The following is a 25,593-nucleotide window of genomic DNA, read 5'->3' on the forward strand; positions in this document are numbered from 1 at the left end:
GTAAATTCAAAAGATGTATTTCCTTACTTGTGTTTTGTTTAAATCTGGGAAGGAAGATGTGCTCCTCAAAAAAAAAAAACAACACTATAATTGAATACAGTTATACATGAATATCTCATTTTACCTCCTTGTACAGCAAGTCTGGTATTTTTGTTATTCTTCCAAGGTGGAGTTGCTGGAAAGCTGCATATCTGAGACAATATAAAGCCTGGGAAAATACACTCACCTGGGTCTGAGTTTTTCATTAGCAACCTTGAGTAGTTTACTCAGTCTCTCCAGGCCTCAGTTTTTGCATTTCTAAAATGATGGAAAAATTCCTTGATCCCTAAAACTCCTTCTGACTAAAATTCCACTAGTCTTTTCTCCAAGAAGAAATACTGCTCTTGAATTTTAAAATGTTTTTAAAAAGGAGACTTTAAATTTTCTTGGAAAATATATAAATCTTATTAGATGCTTTAGAAATTCATTTTTAAAAAACGAAGCACCACGCACGTTTAAAACATTACCATTCTTGGGGGTACAAGGGCCTGAGGGAAATGTACTTAAATCTCTCTAGGTTCAACTTAGTCTTAGAGCAACACAACGAACAAACGATGCTTGTTCAAACAAATTTGAAGTTGAATAGGATAAATGCGACTGCAGGAAGATTAGCAACAAGCCAGACGATTTCCTTTTCCCTTCCTTAGGAAACTTCTATCTGTACATGAGAAAGGGTTCTTGATGCTCTGGAAGAGAAACAGGGAAATGGGGAGGGAAGTTTCCCTGGTTTCCTTACTCCCTACCTGCTGGGTCTGATTTCTTCTCAGGCTCTCACTGTCTGATAAGGAGCTGCTTCTCCCCCCTCCTCTCCCTCCCCCTCTCTCCTTCACCCCGAGTAGCGGTACTGTCCTAGCAAGTGATGCTGCTGGAGGCAGAAGACGAGCTCGGAGGAGGCGCCGCCGCCGCCGCCAGCGGGAGAGCCTTTCCCAGCACCAGCGCCCGCCTCGGCCCCCGGCTTCCTCCTCGCAGCCACAGCAGCTGCTCCCACGATTTGATGGTGGGCGGCGGCGGCGACTTGGCGTTGGCTCCCGCCTTTAACTGCTCGGCCTCGGGCCGCGCCGTTGTCGCCTCCCGCCTTCCCGCCCGGGGCTGCCGGAGGGGCAGCGGAGGCCGGCAGCCGGCGGCCCCGCGCTCGGAGCGCGGCGGGCGCGATGTCCACCAAGGTCAGGAAGAGCAAGGAGCAGCCGAGGGTGACCTTCCCCGCGCCGGACGAGGAGGAGGAGGGCGGCGAGGACGAAGGCTCGGAGCCGCAGCGCCGCCGGCGGGGCTGGAGGGGCGTCAACGGAGGGCTCGAGCCGCGCTCTGCGCCCTTGCAGCGGGAACCGCATGGCTCCTGCCCGCCGCGCTTCTCCCCGGGACCCGACCTGTGAGTACCGCCCCGACAGCGGCGGGCGCCCCGCGACGTGTCTGGGAGCCCCCTAACCCCGCGCGGCCCCGCACAGCAGTTCCATTCCGGGAGACTTCACGCGGAGTGCAGACCTCCGCCGGCGGCTCGCCCCCTTGGTCCTGCCTTTAGAGGTGCTTGGGGGTGGCCGAAGGCGTGCCGGGGGCTCTACCGCGGGCGGAGGGCAGGGCACACCCCGCGGACGGACACAATGGACGCCAAGCAGGCTTTCCAGCAAGCAGACACTTTCTCCCCTACACCAGGGGACACGCACACTACTGCTCCATGGGCTGGGGACCTCTTGGAAATCGGACCCGGGAATCCCCGGGCTTACCCGGGGTCACCGAAGGGGGGAGTTAATTGGCCAGGGACGCAGTAGAACCCCGCCTTCCTCCCCGGCGTCCCAGCCTGGCGCCACCCTGTGAACCTGGGGTCCCTCCGACGTTCCCGGCGGGCCGGGCCCGGGCAGCGAGCGGGGAGAAGGAAGGGGACGGTGTGCCATGTAGAGTGTGGGTTGAAGGTTTGCCCAGTCGCCTAGTTTCCCGACGGTCCATTCCCGACGGGGGAAAAATTGGAGGCGAAGCCCCAGCGGGTTCCCGGGGGAGAGAGTGGAAGCAGGGTGGCCGCGGGAACCGCTTTAGTGGAAACTTGGGCTGTCGTTCCCAAGCGATTCAGGGTCAGTAGAAGTTTCCTTTTTAAAGGAAGGTAGAGGTCGGTGATCTAGTGTGTGAGAAAGCAACTTTTTCTTAATTTCCTGATCTTGGAAACAGCTTTTAATCAGCTGCGAGACGCAGAGAGCACGAAAACGAGGGTGGTTAGTTTAACAGGGTGATTTCTATATCTCTTGTCACATACCTTGCCGTGCCGCGGGGTTCAGTGTCTTTTTTAGGAAGCCAAGCAGACTTAGGTAGAGAACTTGGGGTCAGACGGCGCTGGCTGCCGTAGCCGGTGGGGCGGGGGAAGTGGTTCTCCAGGGAGCGGAGCTACGTTGGGCAGCGACCCCTGCTGCTCGCGAGCTGCCCACAGCGCGGGTGAGACCTCTGGAGTGACCCCGGACTGACCCAGTCGCCCACTGCTCCGCTAGCTCAGAGCCCGCGCCTAGCCTGGCAGGACTTAAGTGACTGGCAGTGGATCTCCTAAGGAAGAGTTCTGATTTAAAATGAACGGTGCGTCCCGTTGTGGTTCAGTTATTGCTGAAGATTAGCCTGGGGAAATGAAGGGAAAGTACAACCTTAAGAATTAGAGCGCCGCCAGCTTGCTTCTCCACTTCCGTAAGGTTTTAAAACGTTGTCCATTTTTCCCTTTGCCAATTTGATTTTTATAACCGTGCGCAATTTCTTGTGTCTTTAATTTTTTTTTCTTTTACCTTAAATCCAAACTAATTGGGACACCAGAACCGTCTGATCTAAGGAAGTAGGAAGGAGCAGAGATTACTCATTTTGCCTTCTGAAGTTTGTGGTCAATTATACAAAGCCCTGGGGCAACTACTGTTGTAGACTTGTTCGAATAGAACATCCTTCCTGTTTGCTACATATTCCAACAAGTAAATGTTGTGGTGTACTTATTTTGTAAAGCTGTTAAAAAGACTGTCGTTTATTAATGTCTATCTCCTTAAAGTGTTTCTTCTGGAGGTAGGGCAGCAAGCTCTCATGTTTACCTGAGGCCTGTCACAGAGATTAGTTCTTTATTCCATTTTTGAGTAGAACATGGCGACAGTTTAAAGCTCAGGAAGTGAACACAACAGCCCTAGGATGAGCTGAAACAGGGTACTCAATCTATCAAAACCCCGGGGTCATTTTCTGTAGGCAAAATAGGATAGCTGAGTTTCAGATTCAGCCAGGATGCTAAGGATAGAATCCCACTTTTACCAAAAAGATTCCTCAGGGTAATCCTGTTGCTCATTTCACTGCTCCATGCTCCACTATTCAATAGGGAATTTTAAACAGACTGACTTTGAACTAAAAGTGTCATCCACTAAAACACTAACAAGATTTTGTTTTATCTTTTGATAGAATTCTGCATTCAGCCATTGATTCAAATCAAGACTTCCTTTAGCCCAGTTGTTTGCAAACCTAGGACCAAGTAGTAGGTCATTGGTGTGATTACCTCATTCTCAAAGTCTTTCAGTTATTAAATATTTCTGATGACTCCAAAAAGACAGTTGAAGGCAGTTCTCATGAATTTTCATTCAAAGACATTCCTAAAACATTTACTTGTACGAAGTGGAGTCTAGGTACAACAAGCCACAAAGATGAGTAAGATAACTTTTCTGCATTCGTTTAAATTCTCATGAGGGAAAGGTGGAAATGAAACTGTGTATGAACAATTATGCTATAAAATTACAGTAAAATAAGTACCATAAAAACATACACACAAGGATAGACCACAAAGGGTCAAATGCAAAGGAGAGATGGAAACCTAAGATTGCGGAGAAATCAAGGAAACCTTTATGGGCTTTAAAAGATAGAATAGGAGACAGAGGCAAAGTGGGTAATTAATTCAAGGCCCCCCCCCCAAAATGCAAGGTATGTTTAGGGAACATTAATTGAGTTTGGTTGGAACATACAGTATGTGTAGGAGAGCAGTGAGATTTGGGTGGATGTATTGGTTTGGGGCATTAATGTGAAGGATCTTGTATGCCAGGAGGAGGCAATAGGGAGCCATTGATTGTTTCAAAGGAGCAACAGTTTGATCAAAGGTACTCTAAGAGCTGGATGGATTGAAGTGGCAATAGCAGAATGTGAATAAATAAATTAGGGGGCTATTGTAGCTGTCCAGGCTGAGATTAGGATCTGTAATAGTGTGGTACTGTTAAGGGGGAAAGGAGAGAGATTAGAAAAGAGAGAACACAGAATCTATGGGACTTTGCAACTAACGCCCTTGAGAAATTTAAAGAGAAAGCAGGGTCAAAGGTGACCTGGTGGTTTTGACATATATAGCCAAGATAGTTTGTGTCATTGTTGAATGAAGAGGAAGATCTTATTTTTCAGATAACTGTGACAGAAGCGTCCAGCAGAAAGATGGAAATGCAAGTTTATAGCTTGGGAGAATTTAAGTCTACTGTCTGACAGAAATTGTTACAGAATTGTGTAATATATGTTATTACCCAAAGAAGGGGTGTAAAGACAGAAACAAAGAGAGCCTAGCCTCTCTTTTCTGAGGGAGAATTTTTTGTTTAGAGAGTAGAGAGGAAAAACAGCAATCAAAGGACGCAGGAAAAGATGAAAGAGCAAGTGGTACTAGGCAAGACTGCTGAGAGAGAAGGGTTTCAAGCAAAGGGAACGATTGACCTGCACTTGGCAAGTATTTGATAAATCAAGTGAGAAACTTATGAGTTTACTTTTAGTAAGAAGAATCAATCCTTTTATGTATTAACATATATACACAAAATCATTAGATTTCTCAGCAGTGTTATCTTTAACAGAGAAACTCTCCTAGCAAAGAGGATCCTGTTTAGTTTTTCTTCAGAGAAAGGGCTGCCAAAAATTTGTCATAATAAAAGCAGTAATTTGTGTTTATATAATACTTCGTGCTGGAACTGGGCAGGGATCCCCCTGTTCTTAGTTGCTGCCCTCCCCTGAACTCCCATCTAGAGTATTTCTGTTTCTATTTCTCCAAAAATTTCATACCGTATATTTCTTATAGGGGTGAGGGTTGTCGTTTGATCATATCAGTTAGAGGTTAAAGATCTGGGGGAAAGGTTTAAACCTACACCTTATACAGACTTTCAGCCAATTCCCTCATTTTTAGCTCCTGCCCAATCTCTAGTTTCTAAGATTTCTTCTGTCTTCAATTTCTGGGCCTTTTTTTGATACTGAGCAGAGTGGGTCAGCTTGCTTTTTGTTACAGGTGCTCCAGTTAAACCGTCCTTCTTGCCACTAAATCATTTACCAGTCTTCCATCTCACCTTCTTTCCATTCTGATATATTGTAGTGGGGTTACAAATATCTTTTGGTTTCATGGAAGATGAAATCTGTGTTGTCATTCTTTGTTCTTGTTGATTAGGTGGGTAATTTTTGGAGAGGAGAGGGGTGAGAAGGACCTTTATTCCATCATTATGAAATCAAACATCCATATGATTGTGTTTTAGGGATTCACTGAAGTCTAACCATGACTGATCCTGTTGGGCAAATGGTAGGTAGCAATCTATACAGTCTGATATGAGGATCCTCTGGAGTCCCTCATATCACAAAGACTAAAATCACTTTAGTCCCACACTTCCTAAATTTAACTAACATAGAATATTTTGAAGAAAAATAGAATGAGTTGGAAAGGACTTCATATAGTTAAGTGTCTTCTTTTACAAATTGAGAGACTGAAGCTGAAGCTTGACATCTAATTCACAGCCGCCCCAGGTCATCTGAAATTTCCATGTTCCTAGAGCTGTGGCATTCACACTGTGCCCTCCTTTGGTTCAGCTTTTCTCTCTTCCTCAAAGAAATTTAAAAATGCATTTACTCCTGGGAGGAACAACACAGGAAAATACTAATTAGTATTTATTCATTTATGAGTTATAATTAATTCATTTCAATCTGACTGCTGATGGGAGATCAACTTGAGAATGTTTGTAAGCTAAGTAGGAGTAAGGGGATTGTGAGGGGTGGAAGAGGGGAAAAGGGTAGCTCAAGGCACAATGGATGCCCCTGCCAATGATCACTTATGGTTTTCTGTTTTCATAATATAAAGTTCTGGACCAGAACTGGAGCATCATCTGATGACAAGGTTAGAATTTTAGGGATGTTTTTATTTCTTTGCAAAGATATTAAATGGTTGTCTCTCCCCTCATCCCCCACCCCTGATCTATCTCCATCTCTCTCTCTCTCTCAACTATTCTTGGTCATTGAGCTTTTCCTTTGCCTACAACATCCCATAAACCTGTACCCCCAGTTAACATTAGGCAACACCGCAGGAAATGTAGTGGGGGGAAGAAAACTTTTTCCTGAGCTCTGGTGCCCTTGATAGGAAGGAAAGCCTGAGTTTCCTGGCTGGGGATTGAGATCGCCCCCTACAGGAAGGTGCTAGAGTAACAGTGAATGGCTGCTGATCAGTCTTCTGAGGCTGGGGTCTCTTGACTAGCAGTCTTCCTTCTCTGCACTGCCCTCCACACTACACAGTGTCAGTCTGGCAACGGAGCCAGATTTCTGGCCTGGCAGGGTGAACACATAAGAGTCTGGCCACAGATAGGCCTGGAATTGTGAACTGTGGGGTAGCCAACTTCACACTGTGCATAAGGGGTTCAGCAGTGACTTTATGAGAATAATTAGGACTGTTAGAGTGTTTCGTCTTTAATTTAGCATCTATATCACGGGTATTTGTCTACAGTTATCTAGTAAAATGAAATTCCCTTATTAAAAAGAAAATCCCGTTTTGTTTACACTATTCAAATAACAGGTGACAATATGAATTTTGTCCTAGATCTTACTTAAAAATAAGGTTTATGATGGTAACCAGGCTTATCATGGAAATCACTGTGTAACATATAAAAATATTGAATCTCTATGATGTACACCTGAAACAATAGGATATTGCATGTGAATTTACTTAAATTTTTAAAAGTGAGACTTGAGTGTCCGCAAATGTGTGACCTGTTAAGGAAAGAGCAGGACAGTGCTAATATTCCTCACCATTTTTGCATTTCTAAATGCATTTTGCCAAATAGTTTATTTAGAAATGAAATAGTTTATTTCATTTTATTTAGAAATTAAAGCTGTGCTTTCTTGTTTCTTAAATGAAGCTCCTTATCTTGCCGACTTGGCTGCTACTGTGATCACGTGTATATGGATTCTCTGTGGAGAAATAGTTTGCAGAATGATGAGGTGGGACCAAGTATCTAGAAACCTCAGACTTTTGACTTTGGACATGGATGATAGTGACATAAAACAGGTCCCTTTGCTTCCAATAACATTAAAGCTTAGTATATATATCTAATGGATAGTGCCTAATATATTTAAATAGGCAAATATAAACTTCTCTTAGGTCAGTAGAAGTTTTTGTTTTATTACTGAGTTTTTGTCACAACTATTCAGTTATAGACTGAATTTGTATGTGACTTCTAATTTCATTGTCACTAATGTTCCTAAAATAATGAAAACAAGTATTGAAAAGAATTGTGAAAATGAGTTTATTTTTGAAGATAAGCTTAACTATTAATTAGAAGAGCTTACTAATTCTAAGATATAGCTTCTGTTAACTCCCATAATATCCTACCAAGACATAACTTTATATAAGTTCACAATCAAGAGATAGATCAAATACTTTTTGTGATGTAAATAATAATTGAATGTGATCAAGCAGACATCTGCTTTGAAAGAAAAATGATTGTTTACATTACTTTCTGATTATTTTATATGAAAGTATTTATGACATTCTTTTTTATAGAAGAATTACTCTAATTTCCCTCCACCACTACCTTCACACATATGTGAGAAAAGGTATTCTTTAATCTGGAGGAGAAAATTGTTCTCTAGGTCTTTACTTTTACAATTTAAGCACATGTTTATCTGTACATCTGTGTATCCATGCCTCCAACAGATAGATATTCATTAGCCATGTACTAAAAGCTGGGCATGTAAAGATAAGGAGAGGCAGTCTCTGCTCTTATGGATGTTGCAATATCATTGAGGAGACAGGCATGTAAGCATGATGATCGTAAAGCAGGATAACAGTTCAACAGAGTTACAAAAAAATGTTCCTGGAAGCAGAAACATTCAAGTTCTGGAACTCATTTGCTTAAATATTTTTCTTGGACACATATGTTTAAGAAGTATTATCAAGAAGTCATGCAAGCAATGATTAGGGGTCCTCACTTCTACTCCCGGTGCGATTTTGGAGGAAGCAACACACTGTGAAATGGCTTCTTTGCTATTCTGGTTTTAGCTGCTGAGGGGTCTGGCAAAGAGCTTTCATGAGAGGGATGACAGCAAAAGCGATGAAGAGAGAAGATCAGAGCTTACCTCCTTAAATATACAAGAGCTTCTTGTCTCTGATATAGTCATTAGGGCATATACCAAAATTAGCATATGTCTAATAGATTTATTAAATTGGTACATGGAAAATTCTGAGTTTAACACAGGCCAATATAAGCTCTCAGGGAATTAATTACTGTGGAGACCCAAATATCTCTCCAGATTTGTAAGTGCTGAAATCTCTACATTTTAATTTCTCTTGTGAGATAAGAATCTTTAGAAATGAAAGCTGTGCTCCCTTGTTTTTATTTATTTGTTTGTTTGCTTTTTATTTTGGTATCATTAATATACAATTACTTGAGCAACATTACGGTTACTAGACTTCCCCCATTATCAAGTCCCCACCACATACCCCATTACAGTCACTGTCCATCAGCACAGTAAGATGCTATAGAATCACCTTGTTTCTTAAATAAACCTCCTTGTCTTACTGAGTTGGCTGCCCCTGTGATCACCTGTTGCTGAGCTGTACTGGTGTCAGTAGATGCAGGCTCAGCAGTAGGTGTTGTGGGTCATGGGACTACCCCAAGGCTGTGCCCTGGACACTAGACAGGAGAACTGATGAGGCTGCCTTCCTCTAGCCTTGCTGGCGTCCTAAGGGGCTACTGAAGTTGAGAGTGTCCACCACTCCACTTTTTCCTGTCCACAAATACACATGTGAAGACATTTTCAGAGCATGCATTTTTGATGACACTATTGAGGCTGTTTGTCAGATGCCCTTTCTCCTTCCAAGCACACACACACACACACACACACCAGGCACACCGTGTAGCTGTCAGATGTCTCCGGAGGCAGCCACATTGACTGACAGGTGTCTGCTTGCCAGGGGGACTATGGGGCTTGTCTATTTTTTGACTTTCCATCTCTGACTTTCTTGTCCTCTGTCAGTGCCTGCTGCTTCCCACCCTCATTACTACTTGCAATTTTCACCCCCGCCCCCAGTACTGTAATGAACACTGTGGTTGCTGACACTTTTCTTCCCCTCCTCCGTACTTTCCTCACTACTTTATCTTCTGTGGCTCCTTCTGCTCTTCTTGCCCTTCACAGACTCACAGGCTGGGTGCTGGCCAGTTGGCACATTCACTTCCTTCAGAGTGATGAACTGATTAGTCCAAACAATTGGGGTGTGATTCCCGTGGCTTTGGCTCACATTGTTGGTGTTAGTACTTTGCTTGCTTGCTTGCTAGATGGTTTGAATAGTTGGCTAATCCTTCACTTAATTTCAAGAAAGGATTTGAGGTGACTTTGACTTTGATATTGTTCACTTGTTGCTAAGTGCTAGCGCTTGTGATTCATTCCCAAGAGCCATGTTAGAAGCTGTTCTTTATAAAAACAAATTGTTCCAATACATAAGCTAAGCATTTCTAAATGCATTTTGCCAAGTGGTTTATTTAGAAATTAAATTATTTTGACTTGCAACCTGATATTCATTTTTCTTCTTCCCTAGAAACAGCATAGTACAGTAGAGAGAGTCTAGGAGAAGACTTCTGAGCTCTCATCTTCTAATTCTTTACCTTTCAGTGACCTTGAGAAAGTTACTTACATTCTGACTGAGTCTCTTTATCTGTAGAGTTAGTATCAACTGACCAGATTTTTGAACATATACTGCACTGTATTTGGCACTGCAGAGGTGAGGTAAGAAATATAAAACATAAGATAGGAAGCAGGAAGCATTTATACTCTATCGAATTTAATACCACAGGAGGCAATCATCAAGGAGGCAAAAATCAAGGTGATGAAATAAAATTAAGTGTATGGATTTATGGGCAGACCAACAATATCACAAAAGCTCAGGCTGAAGTGATCAGGAATAGTTTCAGAAAGGATGAAAAGACCACATTTCAGGATGAACAGAACCTGGTCTTCTAGTCATTACCCTGTGAAATTTTATCCTACATTTACAGAGGCGTAATGTAAGCTGGACCATGGGAAAGTAGGAAGGATTTGAACTGGCAAACAGCAGAAATAAGAGTATTCCCAGGGATGGAAAAAGAAGGAACATCCCAGAAGCAGGTGTAGCAGAGTCAAGAAACCAGAACAACCTGGATGAGCTGCAACATGTAGGTCCTGTAATCTACCTGTAACAGTATTTCTTCTGAATCTCCCACCTGCTAACTAGGATAGAAAAAGAGGACACAATCATCCAACCTGTGGTTGAAATTAGTTTTTAAAATTTTGTTTTATCTTTTGTATTCTACACAGACATTTATTCTCATTCAACAAGTGAATTAAGCAATCAATAAATTAAGCAATTAAGTTAAGTAAGCAATTAAACAGTTGGGTGAGTTTACAGGGAGTGGAGGCTTGCTGCACATTATTGCAGGGATTAAGGCAACTAGGACAGGGTCTCCTTGTACCCAGAGACCATGTCTAAGGGTTCTTTGCTTGCTAGTTCTTCCCCCAGTCACCACAGGGGTTGGAGTCTCCTTATGGTTTGTGTGTTCAACTCTAGCTCAGGGCACTCCAGAGAGATGTCATGAGCCAGTTTCATTGATCTTATTCGATACTATAAATTTTCTTTTTAAAAAATACTCTCTCACTTGGATAAAATTGCTCAGGCTCTCTTGCTCTTCTGTGTGGCATCTGGACACAGGGGTTGGGAGGAGCCTGTGTGTCCCCTGGAGGGGGAGGGAGTCATTGTCTTCTGACTCTTTTGGTTGCTGGGTGATATTCATTGCCTACTTAGGTGCTGCCTGTCAGAGGAAATAACTTGATCTGGCTGACTGGCTTTGTGCTAACACAGATGTGCTCCCTAGTGCATGTGATTCCAGCTCAGCTTCTGCAGCAGGCTACAGAGCTCCATCCAGCTCACAGCCTCAGCAGTCATCCCTAGGGTGGGGGCAGGCTCCCCAGCTCTCAACTCAGGGTCCACACCACATGGGAGCTGAGGGTGGCTTGAGAAAGGTGCTTAACGAGGCTGGGTTGTCCCAGACCCCCTACCTCCAGTGGTTCTTCATCTTATTGGATCCATATCTTAACTTCTATTTGCCTTCTGTTATCTCTTTCTTCTCCTGGGACAATAAACATCATCATGTCTTTCCTGTCTAAAGTGGGAGAGCTATCTTGCCTACATGATGAGAGCACCTGTGGTCAGGTTCCTTCAGAATTAATTAGAGAAATAAAGGAACTGAGCAAATCCTTCCTCAAGACAATTTCCCTTTTCTCCAAATCGTGCCTGCAAAATCCCATGTTTCTTCCAGAAAGCTGAAAATCACCTTGATCTTTCTCTTTGCACACCTCTAAAAGTTATCTTTTCCACTTCTCCCCAAACTCTATACTGTGCCATCTGTGTCCCCACCCTACCTCCACCCCCACACACAGGTAGAGATGTCCTGAGTAAACCAGGGCTAAAATCTTTTATTTGTAAGCCAAAGAGAAAAGACCTTCCTATTTTTAAAAAATACCCTTAACAGTACAGAAATAAGCAGAATAATATGTTTTTGGACAGTGAAGAATGACTCTGAGGAGCAAGGAAAGGAAGTTTAGATATGCAGAGTGGGGTGGGCTGTGGACATCCTGAAAGCCAGCCAAAGGATTCAAGGTTTTGTTTGTTCGTTTGTTTTCCTAGAGAAATGTGACAGTAAAAGCAGAGTTTAAGAAGAATGAGATGTTTGGAATGGCTGTGGGATATGAAGAGGAAAGTCAGGAGCCGCATGAAGCACTGGGAAGACTCGGCAGACCCTGGGCAGAATCCCGGTTCTGCATTTTACTATGTGTGTTATCTTGGGCAGTTACCTTTGAGTTCAGTTTTCTTATTTATGAAACTGAAATAATACCTGCTTCATAGCATTGTTATGAGAATTAAATATGATAGTGGATGAAAAACATACATATTAAACCAGCTATGATTTGTTAAAGATCTGGAAGTTGGTGCTGGCACTGAGAATTGGCAGGAAGGGTCCAGTACAAGAAACATTCTGCAGGAGAAGGTTCAGAATGTTGTGACTGACAGGATCAAGACAGTGAGTCATAGATGACCTTGAAATTGCTAAACCTGAATGGCTACCCTGAGATAGAAATTTTAGAAGCGGGTGCTGACTTATGGGAGAAGGTGAGTTGGGTACTTTAAAGTCACCAGGGAATAGATAGTTATATATGTGGTACCTGAGGTCATGAAAGAAGACAGGGCCCTCAGGAAGAGATTTGGGAACTCAGTTGAACAGATATTTATTATTACTCTCTCTGGGACACAGGTTAATGATAAATAAAGCATAACCTTACCAACCAGGTATGTGTGAGTGGTGGCATATACAAGGGGATATTTATTAATACTATTTTTTAAAGAAGAATTTAGATTACTGTAAATCAGGCTTAAAACATGTAGAATATAGGATTATTGATTTAAAATCTCTGTGACTTATCATTTAGGAGGAGGGGAAAGACTGCCAGAAATCTAAGATAAGATAGAGATGATAATTGAGCCCTCTTAGGCTAAATTCCTGGATACCCTGAGCCAAAAAAAAAACCAAATAAGAGTTCTATAGCTTATACTATTTGATTAAAGAAAGCAAACTCATCTGGAGAGAAAAGCTTCTTGATACACAATTCTAGGATGACTACTTGAGTCCTCATAGAAGGTACACTTGATACCACAATGAATAATCTCTTTAACTCCTTGAATGCACTTTTGAAGAAGACACAGCAACTTAAAAAAAAATTAGTCCTTAAAGCAAGTCCCTAAAGTGGGCATCGAAAGCGGAAGCTAAATAGTGGAGGCATTTTGCAGTCTTCTTCTTTGCTGTGATTCAGGTAAAGAGCTTCCTGGAAACCAAGTCTGAAATGATGATAACGCACAGAAAACCTGAATGAATGTAAGGCTGTTTGTCCATTAACCTGCACATCTCAGACATGTTACCTTTTGACAGGGCCAATGTGACAAGTGTATAAAGGCCTCCTAATCTGGGGTCATTGATCTCAGATGGACTCATTGTTTTTATCCTGGAGGTTCCCAACCTTTAATTTGCGTATGATTTGCAAAGTGTACTCATTTAAAATACACAGCCCTGCACCTGAAAGATTCTGGTTTAGTTCATGTAGAATGGGACCCAAAAATCAGCATTTTAACAGACACTCCAAGTGATCTTGAGGCAGGTGCTCCTCAAGTCACACTTAGAGAAACACTATTAGAGTTCAGAAGTGTTGATTGTAAAGTTATGAAAACTGAGGAGCGTTACTTGCATTTTTGCCTCTAAACAGAATGGAACAGAGGGTTGCCATTGGGTATACAAAAGTATATCTCAGAAAGAACCTTTATCTGCTTAAGCATTTGGACAAATACTAAAAACCCAAAGTTTGTTCCATAAAGCATGAAGAAATTTTTTTCTTTTTACCTGAAGATGTATGGTCAACATCTTACTCAGTTGGGCTGTCAGAACAAAGTACCACAGACAGGGTGCTTAAACAACAGAAATGTATTTTCTCCCATTTTCATTTTCTCACAGTTCTGGAGGCTGGAAGGCCAAGAGCATAGTGCCAGTGTGGTCAGGTTCTAGGTAGAGCTGTCCTACTGGCTTGCAGTGGCAGCTGTCTCACTGTGTCCTCACAAGTGAGAAGAGAGAGACAGGGGTGTTGGGAGGGAGGGAGGGAGACAGACAAGGTGCTCTTCATTGTCTTTTCTTACAAGTGCCCTGATATCATCATGAGGCCCCTACCCTTATAACCCCATCTAACCCTAATGGCCTCCCAAAGACCTCATCTCCAAATAGCATCACGTGGGCAGTGAGGGCTTCAACATATGGATTTGTGGGGGAACACAGTTCAGTCCATAGCAGTCAGATTTTACCAGCCATCCGTATCAGCTGTGAAAGAGCTTGCACATTGCACTGGTAGAGTATCTGATTTTGGTCTGTGATATCCCAAGCACTTTTACCAGAAAGAAGGCCCTGCACAGTGTACGTGTGCCATGCCCAATGAATCAGCCCAGTGACAAGGGATCTGGAAGTAAGAGAAGGTCTGGCAGGGTAACTGTAGTGTTAGCATTTCTAAAGTGAAACATCCACATCCCTCCCTCTTGTCTCATGCTAGAGCATATGCACTGTCATGTCCAGCTTAGATCAGGCCCATGTTTATGCATTACAGGTAAACGGAATTAAATGTAACTCAAACCATTCTATCAGTCTGATTAATGAAGCTTATCTCAACACTGTAAGGAAACTTTAAACAAAAAAGATACTTCCTATCTGGATTGACTATTAGATCAGCTCTTCTATTTTGAAATAACAGTATAATTTGTTCTAATTGAGAAATTTGACTTCACACTTAACTAAGTGTTATAATCTCTTAAAGACAAAATCAAAATGACTCCATGTGACTCATGTTGTATAGTACTAAAATGCCACTTTTCAACTCAAATATGCAATATAGAGGTACAGGTTCCCAAAAACACAAATGAAAAACTGAAAAATACTAAGAAATGCAAAGAAAAAAATTCATGAATGAATCATTTTCTAGGGTTTTTAAAGCATGCTCTTTGGGGAGAAAGGTGAGATTTTTAACAATGATTCTCTTTGTAGGTAGCGATCATTAGATAAGAAGCCCTTTTGGTTTAGATATAACACTTTAATAATGAGTTTATTTCCCCAAAGACAACCCATCTTAGATTGGAATTCTTCAGACATATATACTCTGCATATATATTCTGTATGTTGTAGATCTATTCTGTAGAATACAGACTATATAGATAATGTCAGCATGCTATCAAGGGTAATCTTTTATACAATATGGAAATTCTAGCCATTTGAAGAGTACCAGTTTGTAGCTTAATAGTAAAAATATTAACCCAGTAAAGTCAGTACCATTAATAGTAACAAAACATACTTATTACAATGACAGTACTTACAAGATTTGTTTAAAATCCTTGTCATGAAGTTTGGTCTTGAAACAATGTTCCCTTCTGTGCAGTTCAGTAAATGCTATTTCCAAATTCTTGTCCAGTTAAAAATTATCACCACACCAACATAAACTGACACATACATACACACAATGCAGATTTGTACTTATAATAATAGCCATCGAATTATTAAAAATAATCACAGTGTTAAGAGTTATGTTTATTATCACTTTTCAGAGACTCAGAACTAAAAAAGCTTTTTACTCATGGGCTTATGGGGAAAATCTAGAATGCTTTATAAAGTTCCATTTTACACCTGGGGTCAGGAAGCCCAAAGAAATGGAATTATTTACCCTGCATCACAGAAATTAAAATATGAACTCAAATTGCTGCACATACCAATTAATGTCATGCAGCTAAATCTTAACTAATGTTGGAGTTAGGATTTCAGTACACATTGTTCTAGATATACAATTGGTTCCCAGTAGCTTCATTCTCAAAATAATACCAGTGATTTTTAAACCATAATCATACTATTTCATTTTAGTTCAAAGAGGCAACAATGTATTGGTAATGGAACTCTTATTGAAAAGTTATTTTCAGAAAATCTAGATTGATGTTCTAAGTTTATAATTGCAAAATCTTGTCTCTGTCTGAAAAAATGTTTTTATGGGGGGACTGGGAAGTAGGATACCCTTAAGGGAAAAAGATGACAAACTTAAGATCCTTGGCCTATATAATGGACTTTTTTTTCCATGACTTTATTTAGTTAAAAATATTCAATGTCTTAAGAGGATTGTTCTGGCCTAATTCTTGAAATTTTTACTTTCTTTAGCCTTCAAGTCTAGTGCTTTGGTGCCAAGTACCTGCTAGCCTCTATTTTCAAGACTTTTAAGAGAAGTAAGGTTATTTCCACAGGTACAGTGAGTTCCATCTTAACCGGTGGCACAAGGGAGGTCCGGGTGTCTGGAAACTATTTATTATATTATCCCTTCTGAATGCCAGCTTCTTCTGCTTTTTAAAGTATAGTTGATATACAATACTATATTGGTTTCAGGTGCACAACATAGTGATTTGACAAATATCTACATTACTAAATGCTCACAACTCTTGTTCTGAAGGGCTACCAGCTCCTTTCTGGGTTCAAACAGACAAAGTTAGGTACAAGTATATTCAGAAGAGTTGTTAGCCACTGCCCCAGCTGCCCACGGGCCACAGGTCTGCGGTGGGCACTGCTCTCCAGAAAGGACCTGGTATGTGGGAGGAAGCAAAATGCCTTAATATTCTACGGTTGTTTTTCACTGCTGCTAATTAGGTCCGTGGAGGAGAGCCCATCTCTGAGGCGCAAGACAGTGATGCGGGAGAAGGGCCGGCGCCAGGCTGTCCGGGGCCCGGCGTTCATGTTCAATGACCGGGGCACCAGCCTCACCGCCGAGGAGGAGCGCTTCCTAGACGCCGCCGAGTATGGCAACATCCCCGTGGTACGCAAGATGCTGGAGGAGTCCAGGACGCTGAACGTCAACTGCGTGGACTACATGGGCCAGAACGCGCTGCAGCTGGCTGTGGGCAACGAGCACCTGGAGGTGACTGAGCTGCTGCTCAAGAAGGAGAACCTGGCGCGCATCGGCGACGCCCTGCTGCTCGCCATCAGCAAGGGCTATGTGCGCATCGTGGAGGCCATTCTCAACCACCCCGGCTTTGCGGCCAGCAAGCGCCTGACGCTGAGCCCCTGCGAGCAGGAGCTGCAGGACGACGACTTCTACGCCTACGACGAGGACGGCACGCGCTTCTCACCCGACATCACCCCCATCATCCTGGCTGCGCACTGCCAGAAGTACGAGGTGGTGCACATGCTGCTGATGAAGGGCGCCAGGATAGAGCGGCCACACGACTATTTCTGTAAGTGTGGGGACTGCACGGAGAAGCAGAGGCACGACTCCTTCAGCCACTCGCGCTCGAGGATCAACGCCTACAAGGGGCTGGCCAGCCCGGCGTACTTGTCCTTGTCCAGTGAGGACCCCGTGCTCACTGCCCTGGAGCTCAGCAACGAGCTGGCCAAACTGGCCAACATAGAGAAGGAGTTCAAGGTAAGCTCCACGCTCCAACCCGGCTCCCTGCGCCCTTTAGCCACTTCCTGGCTGCTGCCTGGCGCCTTGCGTAGTTTGCTCCCCCGTCAGTTTTGCCCTGTGGATTTAGAATCATGAGGCTTAGGGAACATTGTTAAGAAATGATCTGATGTTCTTCCCCTCTCAGCATGGTGGTGTGATGAATTTGCTCTTGAGATGGTTATATACTTCCTCAGAGAGCTATAATTATGGTGCTTCTCTATCTATAATCAATCGTTAAGTAGAACACAAGATTTCTCCCCATTTGTTAAAAGGAAGAATAATTTGATCTCTCTTCCAAATGCTTACTCCTCTTTTGTAATCAGTTGTATGGTGGCACCCAACACAGAAGTGGCATTAGTTTTGCATGCACTGTTTTTTAACCCAAACATTTGTAAAACTTGTGAGATTTCAAGACAAAGGACTAGTATAAAATACTACTAAAGTCTGTTTCATTAATATGACAAAAGTGCCTCTCCCTGAATTCCACAAATGTATATTCAAAGTGGTGAGCCATAGGCATCATGTCAACCCAGAAATACAAGGACAGCAAAGTGTTTGCTTTAAAGGATTTATGTGTGTGAACTTTTTTCCTGGATGTCATCTCCAGTCAAGCAGTATTATTTATTTTTTATAAAATTATATATTAATGCTAGAACATTTTTATATTTTAATTCAATCACTACACCCTCCTATGCATTTTGAATGGTTCTACCTATAAATTTGGGGTAAAAGGAGAGTTCATAGTTCTGGTGAAAGTCAGTCTTTTTCAGCAGATTCTTATCTCCTATTGTGCATCTAAGAAGATTGATTGTAGACATCAACTCCTTGAATTATTTTCTAGATGCTGAGTTTGCCTTTTTTTTAGTTTAGTACTATGGTATCAGATCACAGAAAGAGTGATTATTCTGTCTTTCAGATCTTATTACAATTTTTCATAAGTAAATGAGATTTATACAAGTGCAGCTAGCAGTATAATTCAGGTTAAGGAGTTGCACAAAAATGGTAGGAAAGTTTGCATTGTATTTTATTTTCCCTTCCATACATACCAATTCCCTAGAGATTCATCAACTGTCATCTTGTCCTGGTGAGATCTAGCCTTAGTGTAATTTTGTTAGTCCATTAAAATTTTTTTTTATGTAAAAGCTACACATTTATTGTAAGAATTTTGGAAAATGTGGGAGAATACAAAGAAGAACATAAATATCACTTTATATCTATATCCTTTGAAGAGATTAATTATAAAGTATTGGAAAAGATTTATTTTCTTGGACCTAATATGAATTATTTCCTTGGGCCCACTATGAATTGTATTTTTTTATATAGAACTCAGAGAAAATTGAAAACTTCAAATTCTGCTTAGAATAGAAAAGCATTTAGAACACAACAGTTCTAAATATCACTTCTTTATTTTGACATAGTAATAGAAAATATAATTCTAGATGTTTTTATTTGTCACTACTTCAAATGTTACTCAAACCTTGTTTTTACTCATTTTGCTTGAAATATACTGCAAGTCTGTAAAAGAGATTCTACAAAAGGGAATATTCCCTAAGAGTGTGTTTTATTAATTTATGAAAGATAGAGATGTTCACAGCTCTCCCCAGAGAAGTCATCTCAGTGAAGCCATGGTAAGAAAACTTGTGATACATAATTTTCCCCTGAAGGCAGCTAAATCTATATTGATAATACTTAGAATCTCTGTTAGCCTGACTTAAAGAGTCACTTCTGATAACCTTTCAAAAGTGGGGAAATATTGTAAGTAAAGAGGCAAAAAGAGGAGAAAACCCAGCTAAGATGGCACCCATAAAGTTGCCAAATGTCAAAGGATAGGCAAAAATTATCTAAGTCTCACAGTTGCTTTTTCCCAATTAACTGGAAAGCACGTGTGTAGCATAACCCTCTCTGAGCCAAAATACAGACAGGTCTTTGGAAGTTATAGTCAACAAGGACTACTATAGTCTCTCTCCCCTGATCAAATATTCCTTTTCTTTCCCATTCTTACCTGTCCTGTTTCTTCCTTTTTTATCTGCCTTCCTGTAGCCTCTTTGCCCTCTCATCCCACGCTCATGTCCATCTATCAGGGCTTGAAACAGAGAAAATAGAGCTTTCACATACTGACTCCAGGACTCTGAGCTCTGCAAGGGCAGGGGCCGCAGAGCTCATTTCTGAGGCAGGCAGGTGACCTAATTTGCCCTATTCTGTGGTGTTCACTGTATTCTTTCCATAGAGACTTTGAGCTCAAAGTACTAGCCTTGAAATGAAAAAATAAATATGTTCCCTAGTGAAAAAGAGGTGATTTTTTTTTCCTTTTCAGACACCTATATCTATTTTATCTTATCAATGACCTGTAAAATCTAGCATCTCATCCCTCAAATGGCCACCATTTAGGTGCTTCAGAGAGATTCTTGCCACTTAGTAGTTTTCAAAGTTCATGAAAGAATACAGGAGGCATGGTGCTGAAAACATATGAAGGTCATTACCCCCAAGACATTGAACATTCTAGGATATAGATGGAGACAAATTAATAGAGAACATCTTGGTGACAGGTTATTAAAGAAGTATTTTGGATGTATAAATGCTGTCTGAAGCTATTCTGAGAAACAGAGTATTGGATAGGATGGACTGTATGTCTAATCTTCCAAATGTCAATGGCAAGGGAGGTAGTCATTTATTAAGCTTTGAGAATGCATAGTAAAATTTCCTAATTCTGAGTCAATGATATACTCTTTTGCAAAAAAAAAAAAAGAAGCAAAAGCAACTTGCCTTCTCTGTGCCTTAGTTTTCCTCTCTTTAAAGTAAAAAATCAATTTCAACTTATAACACAGTAAAGCTGTAAGGCAGAGGAAAATGAATGTAATTCAAAAGCAAGATAGCACTTTATAGCAAGAAGATACTCTAGGAATCTTTTGACTATACAGACCTTTCCTTTTACAAGTGAAAAAATCGAGAACTTCCATCTAACATGTTGTACATGGTAACGTTGAAGAACCTCTATAGTATTTAATGGACGCTAAGCCCAATCTAAGCATTTACTACTCACAATAGCAATATTAGGTAGGCTTAGTCTCATCAGAGAGGCTAAGTAACCTCCACAAGGTCACACAGCTAGTAAGGGATAGAGGCAATATTTAAACCTAGAAAGTCTAGCTTCAGATTTAGGCTTTTAAGCACTACACTATACTGACTCTTCCATTATTAGCAAAAGGATCTGACAGAACCAAGCCTGCTTAGCATTGAATTTCAATTTTCGTCTTAAGGATTAAAAAAGGATTAGAATGATAATTAAACCATACACATTAAAATAAATGTGTTAAAACCTGTAAACCAGTTGTGATGAGTACTGAGCTTCATTGTTCCTTCTCTGGCTTGGGCAGGTCTTCAGGGTTTTGAGTCCCTGCTCTGTAAAGAGGGCAGCAGGTTCAGCTGGTAACTTTGTGGAGGGCCATGGTAATGGAATAGTAGAAGGTGATTAAACAAAACTAAATTGAGAGAAAAATTATAAGAGAGTGTAGATCAAATAGTCTGAGTTGTGGAGTAACATGAGGCAGGATCTGATGGTATAACTAACAGTCACTCACCTTGTGGTACAACGCAGACTTTCCATAGTTCCTTTTGCAAGGAAAAGCTGTCACAGCCGGAGCTCTCCATCTTTCCCTGGGAGCTCTGCAAATATTGACAAAGTGGTATCTCATGCCTGCAAGAGAAGAAATCCCCATTATCTCCAGCTCTGATGATTTTCTGTACTTGGACAACAGACTCCTTCCAGCAGGGAATGTTTAAATTGTTACAAAAATAAAGTGTTGTCCTTGCAATTTGTATGATTACTAGTTGGGGTTTTTTTTTTTTTTACCTGTCTTTCAGTGCATGTGAAAAAAATCACATAAGATTCTTTAAGACTGGACAATTCAAAAAATATAATTTTTAAAGATAATGAGTCATTATTTAGATATTACTGCAGAAGTGGTTACTAAGTTTTCACCAAGCATAGAGAATACTCTTTTATTTCTGATCAATGGAGGAACAGCCATCCTATGTTGCACCAAATCTTACAGAACAGTCTGAACTGAAGCACAACCTGAGGAAATTTCATCTTTAAAAAATGTATTAAAAGAGGAGCTTTATATGGAAACAGACATGGATTTAATACTTCTTCTGGATCCTATAATAAAATATTTCATTAGTCTTTCAGGAATGGAAGGCAGATGTATATTTAACTGACACTCTGCATAGAATCCAGAGGCTGAACATTTTATTAATTTTATCAGTTGCATGGTACCAACTTGAATGGAAACCAAAGATTGAAGTTTCTATTCATTTTATCTGTTCCCTTATAAGGGGAAAAGGATTAACTGCAACTGCTCTTTATCTGAATTTCTGATATCTGAAATGGAAACTCTTCTAGTCTATGTGGCCTTTAAACAGTCTCTCCTCTTGTTTATTTTAGTTGGTGGCATGATTTCTTGCCCATCAAATCAAATTAATTATTTAAAGGGAAAAAAATCAAAATTCTTCATGTCTTTTTTTTAAGTATGATTTTTGGAAGCCCAGAAATTCTGCTTTGCTAAGTATCACTTAGTTATTAGACACATACATTTCAGAACATGTTGAAATGAGGAATTCCATTTTCCTCTAATGTAACCAAATTAGATTATCATCTGGTTAACTTTCTTAAGAGCTAAAATTTTAATTAAAAGCCATAGAAGTGAAATAGAAGTGGAATTGGGGTTACTGAAAGTAAGACACTTTCCCAAGAAATAGTCATTGACACCTTGACTGGAACCAATGGGCTAGAAATAGAGCTCCATTCAGAAGGTAACAGGTAATGCTTCCACTGACTTCCTTATCCCAGTCCATGGCACTATATAAATATGCTAATGAAATTAAAGATTCACAGATTATTTTTAGCAAGGTGTTAGTTCCAGTGGCCTGGAAATTTTTCTGTCAGGTATTGATATTCTGCAACCCTGGAGAATTCAGTTATATATAATCAGACATTTCTCTCCTTCCAGTTCTGCATTACATGACAATGTGCCCTTCAGACAAACAAGGAAAAATACCTCTCTGTGCCCATGCCTGTCCGTCTTTTTACATTCACTATGCACCAGTCATTCTCAAACATAAATGTGGATCAGAACCATCTGAAGAGTGTGTTAACACAGATTGCTCCTCGGTTTCTAAATCAGGATATCTGGGCTGGGATCTGAGAATTTCCATTTCTAACAAATGTCCAATGCTGTTGAGTGGGTGGCTGAGGACTGCACCTTGAGAAGCATGTCTCCAACAAGGGGAGGGGTAGTAAACTGGACAAGTTACTTTAGGTATAATCAATCGCCTATGTCAATTGCCACTTTAGGAAAATAAGCATTTTTAAAACTATTCATTATAGAAAGGGTTTTGTTTTGGCTTTAAGAAAACTATTGTTTTCTGTACAAGAGAAATACAACTCTTTTTGACCCTTTGGTCTTTCAGCATTAGCGGTTAGCCAGCATCTCTTAAATATGACCAAGTGACATGTACATACCGTTTTCAGTGCTGTCACTTATGACTGGGCAGGTGGCAGAAGGTCCTGGCTAATGGTGTGGGTGGGGGCAAATCCAGTCTTTATCGAGCTTAACAAACCTTGCATCTACATGGGGTCTGAAGCTTCCAAACCAGAGAAAAGGATGCCTTTTTCTGATTCACAGCAAACTCTTTGTATTAAACTCTCAACCTCTTGCTCTTAGAATGACTATCGGAAGCTCTCCATGCAATGCAAAGACTTTGTAGTGGGTGTGCTGGATCTTTGCCGAGACTCGGAAGAGGTGGAAGCTATTCTGAACGGAGATCTGGAATCAGCAGAGCCTCTGGAGATGCATAGGCATAAAGCTTCATTGAGTCGTGTCAAACTTGCCATTAAGTATGAAGTCAAAAAGGTAAGTGACCCACTTTTATCCAGTGCCATTTTGGAATAAATATGTAATATCAACTGTGTCATAATCTCAGGAAATTTTTTTTAATAATAAGAATAGATGTTACTGATAAAAAATATTTTTTTCTTTCGTGAAAAAGATTAAGTGGAGTCTGATGGCAAGTTGTGAGTCAAATATCTAACTTATGATCCTTACCACTTTTTATCTGTGTTGGACCTTGGATAAGTCATAAAACTTCTTTAAATTTCAGTTTCCTCATATAAAAGGATGATAATATATCCCTTATCAATCTCTGGCTTTTGGTGGAATGTCATTGGTTAAGATATGCAAAATAACTCTGTAAACTGTTCATTACTATGCAGTTAATAATATAATCTGTTTATTGTATATGTTTTTGTAAAGCACTCTTACACACATTCTCATGTTAGTCCTTGTGACAAGCCAATACTATCCATTTAGGCAAAATAGATTATGAGATTTCTATTCTACAAGGAGACTAAGGTTCACCAAGCTGAAATGACATGTGCAAGGTCACAGCTTTGGAGCTGTCATGAGGTTGGCAGAAATATAAGTTACAGTTACTTTTTCACTCTGGGTATTGCAGATAAACTGTTATATTTTATATTTGGTGCTTATGTGGGACCTAATTAGTTCATGAAAATTGTAGCTATGATGCTTCACTATAAAAATCTCAGTTATCTAGAATCTAACAGCTTATGTTAGATAACTGAAATTTTTTTGTATTTTAAGAGAAAATGATAAAGCACAAAGAAATGATATATTATCAGGAGAGATTAGGTTTTATGAACTGGTCAATTGGTGTACAGCTCAATCTCCTCTCCTCTGGGCTGTGTGGTATGATGCATAAGAAGGCAACCTGCAAAGGTTCAAGTCCCAACTTAATCACACCTTCCCTGTGTGGCCACTGGCAAGTCACCTAAACAGTCTAGCCTCAGTCTGCTCGTTAGTAAACTAGGGACAACAGTAACAACTGACTTTTCAGTTGTTTGAGGATCACATGATCTGACGCATGTGAAGTAGTCAGCACAGGTGTAGTATGCAGTGGTCATTCAATAAGTATTAGCTAATAACTTTTCTACACTATGAAAATTCAACCTCAGAAGGAGGACTCCTAAGCAAGTTCAGTTCTTTGTTGTGAAAGATTTCATGTTCATGATGAGGGTTCTGGTCCTTGGTAACAGACCATAGCCAATTTAAGCAGAAAAGAGTTTACTAAGGGATATTAGGAGGCTCACAGAACCATTAGGGGAGGTAAAGGAACAAGCTTATCTGAGCTATGCATCCAGAAACCTTGCCCAGAACTGGGCCCAGACTGACCTGGTGAGGGAGTTTCTGTGACCCCAACAGAACAATTCTGACTCAGCTACAGACAGCCAGGTCCCACATCAGTGGGAAGGAGGCCCTGAGTCCTGCCTGTTATATGTGACCCCTTCCAATTCATAGGCCCACACATCTGTCTCTGACCTGTGGAAGCTAAGCAAATGTTGGCAGTCTATAACAGCAATTCTACCACAATGTAGAGAGTTTTCTTCCTTTGTAAAAAGACACACAATTCCACCACAAATAGAGAATTTCCTCATGTAATATTCACAAGATTTTAGCCAGGAGTTAATGACACATCTCCCCTCTGCTTAAAAAGACAGTAAAATGTGCAGATGCTCAGTAAATACAGAAATAAAATAACTTTTCAAGGAATTACCAGTTCTGACATAATTAAATTGGCTCGACTGCTCCTCTCTCTGAGCATTCTTACTAGTTGAAGTTTTGCTATATTGAATAATATAGACAATTTTGACTAAGATTGATATTAAACAGTTTTTAGAAAACTGAACATTTATTCACAGATCTTGCAATGCACATCTCTTTTCTTTAGCACCTGAGGGAATTGATTTCAGTTGTTGCTAGTTATTTATCATTGCTTTCAAAGTGTCATATTAGCAGAGACAGCTCATCTACAGAGGTGCTCCTGCTAACCAAACTGTCTTGTGCAGTGAATTCCTTCTTGCATGTTAATTTTAAATAAATTGATGTGTAGGTTACAATGTATGAGGTGTCATTAATAATAAATTTGCTATCAGTCAACTACCAGGAAACCACACACACAAAAAAAATGTATTTGGAACTGAAAGGACTTTGCAGGTATTTTGGGTTTCATTTGTTTTATACTGTAAAAGGAATATTAGTTAAAGTCTTTCATTTGGAATCTTCACTCAGTAAATGTATATAAGAATACTATTTGAGAATGCCCAAAAAGGCTCCAATTCCTCTCTCTCCCTCTCTCTTTCTCTCTCTCTCTCTTCCATCATTCTTCACTCAGCATACCCATCTCCATCTAGCA

General features: G+C 40.7%; 1 protein-coding gene and 1 long non-coding RNA gene across 7 annotated transcripts in view; one reads left to right on the forward strand and one right to left on the reverse strand.

Annotated features, from left to right (window-relative positions):
- The window catches only part of LOC140849564 (uncharacterized), a 47,803-nt gene extending 45,214 nt beyond the window's left edge, over positions 1 to 2,589 (reverse strand). Inside the window, exon 1 of the long non-coding RNA XR_012131598.1 lies at positions 2,279 to 2,589. This is a non-coding gene — a long non-coding RNA (uncharacterized lncRNA). The remainder of the gene's footprint in view (positions 1 to 2,278) is intronic.
- TRPC3 (transient receptor potential cation channel subfamily C member 3) overlaps positions 881 to 25,593 on the forward strand; it is a 71,739-nt gene continuing 47,026 nt past the window's right edge. For 5 of the 6 annotated variants that reach the window (XM_073237093.1, XM_017665307.3, XM_073237094.1 and 2 more), the window contains exons 1-3: positions 881 to 1,405; positions 16,533 to 17,304; positions 23,049 to 23,237. In XM_073237093.1, the coding sequence (XP_073093194.1) occupies positions 1,191 to 1,405; positions 16,533 to 17,304; positions 23,049 to 23,237 (1,176 nt within the window). In that variant the 5' untranslated portion in view covers positions 881 to 1,190. Of the gene's footprint in view, positions 1,406 to 15,970; positions 16,136 to 16,532; positions 17,305 to 23,048; positions 23,238 to 25,593 lie in introns of those variants that run through there. The other variant, XM_037001023.2, reaches the window with a different exon arrangement.

Source organism: Manis javanica, chromosome 5 (genome assembly GCF_040802235.1).
Source record: "Manis javanica isolate MJ-LG chromosome 5, MJ_LKY, whole genome shotgun sequence".
Lineage (NCBI taxonomy): Eukaryota > Metazoa > Chordata > Mammalia > Pholidota > Manidae > Manis > Manis javanica.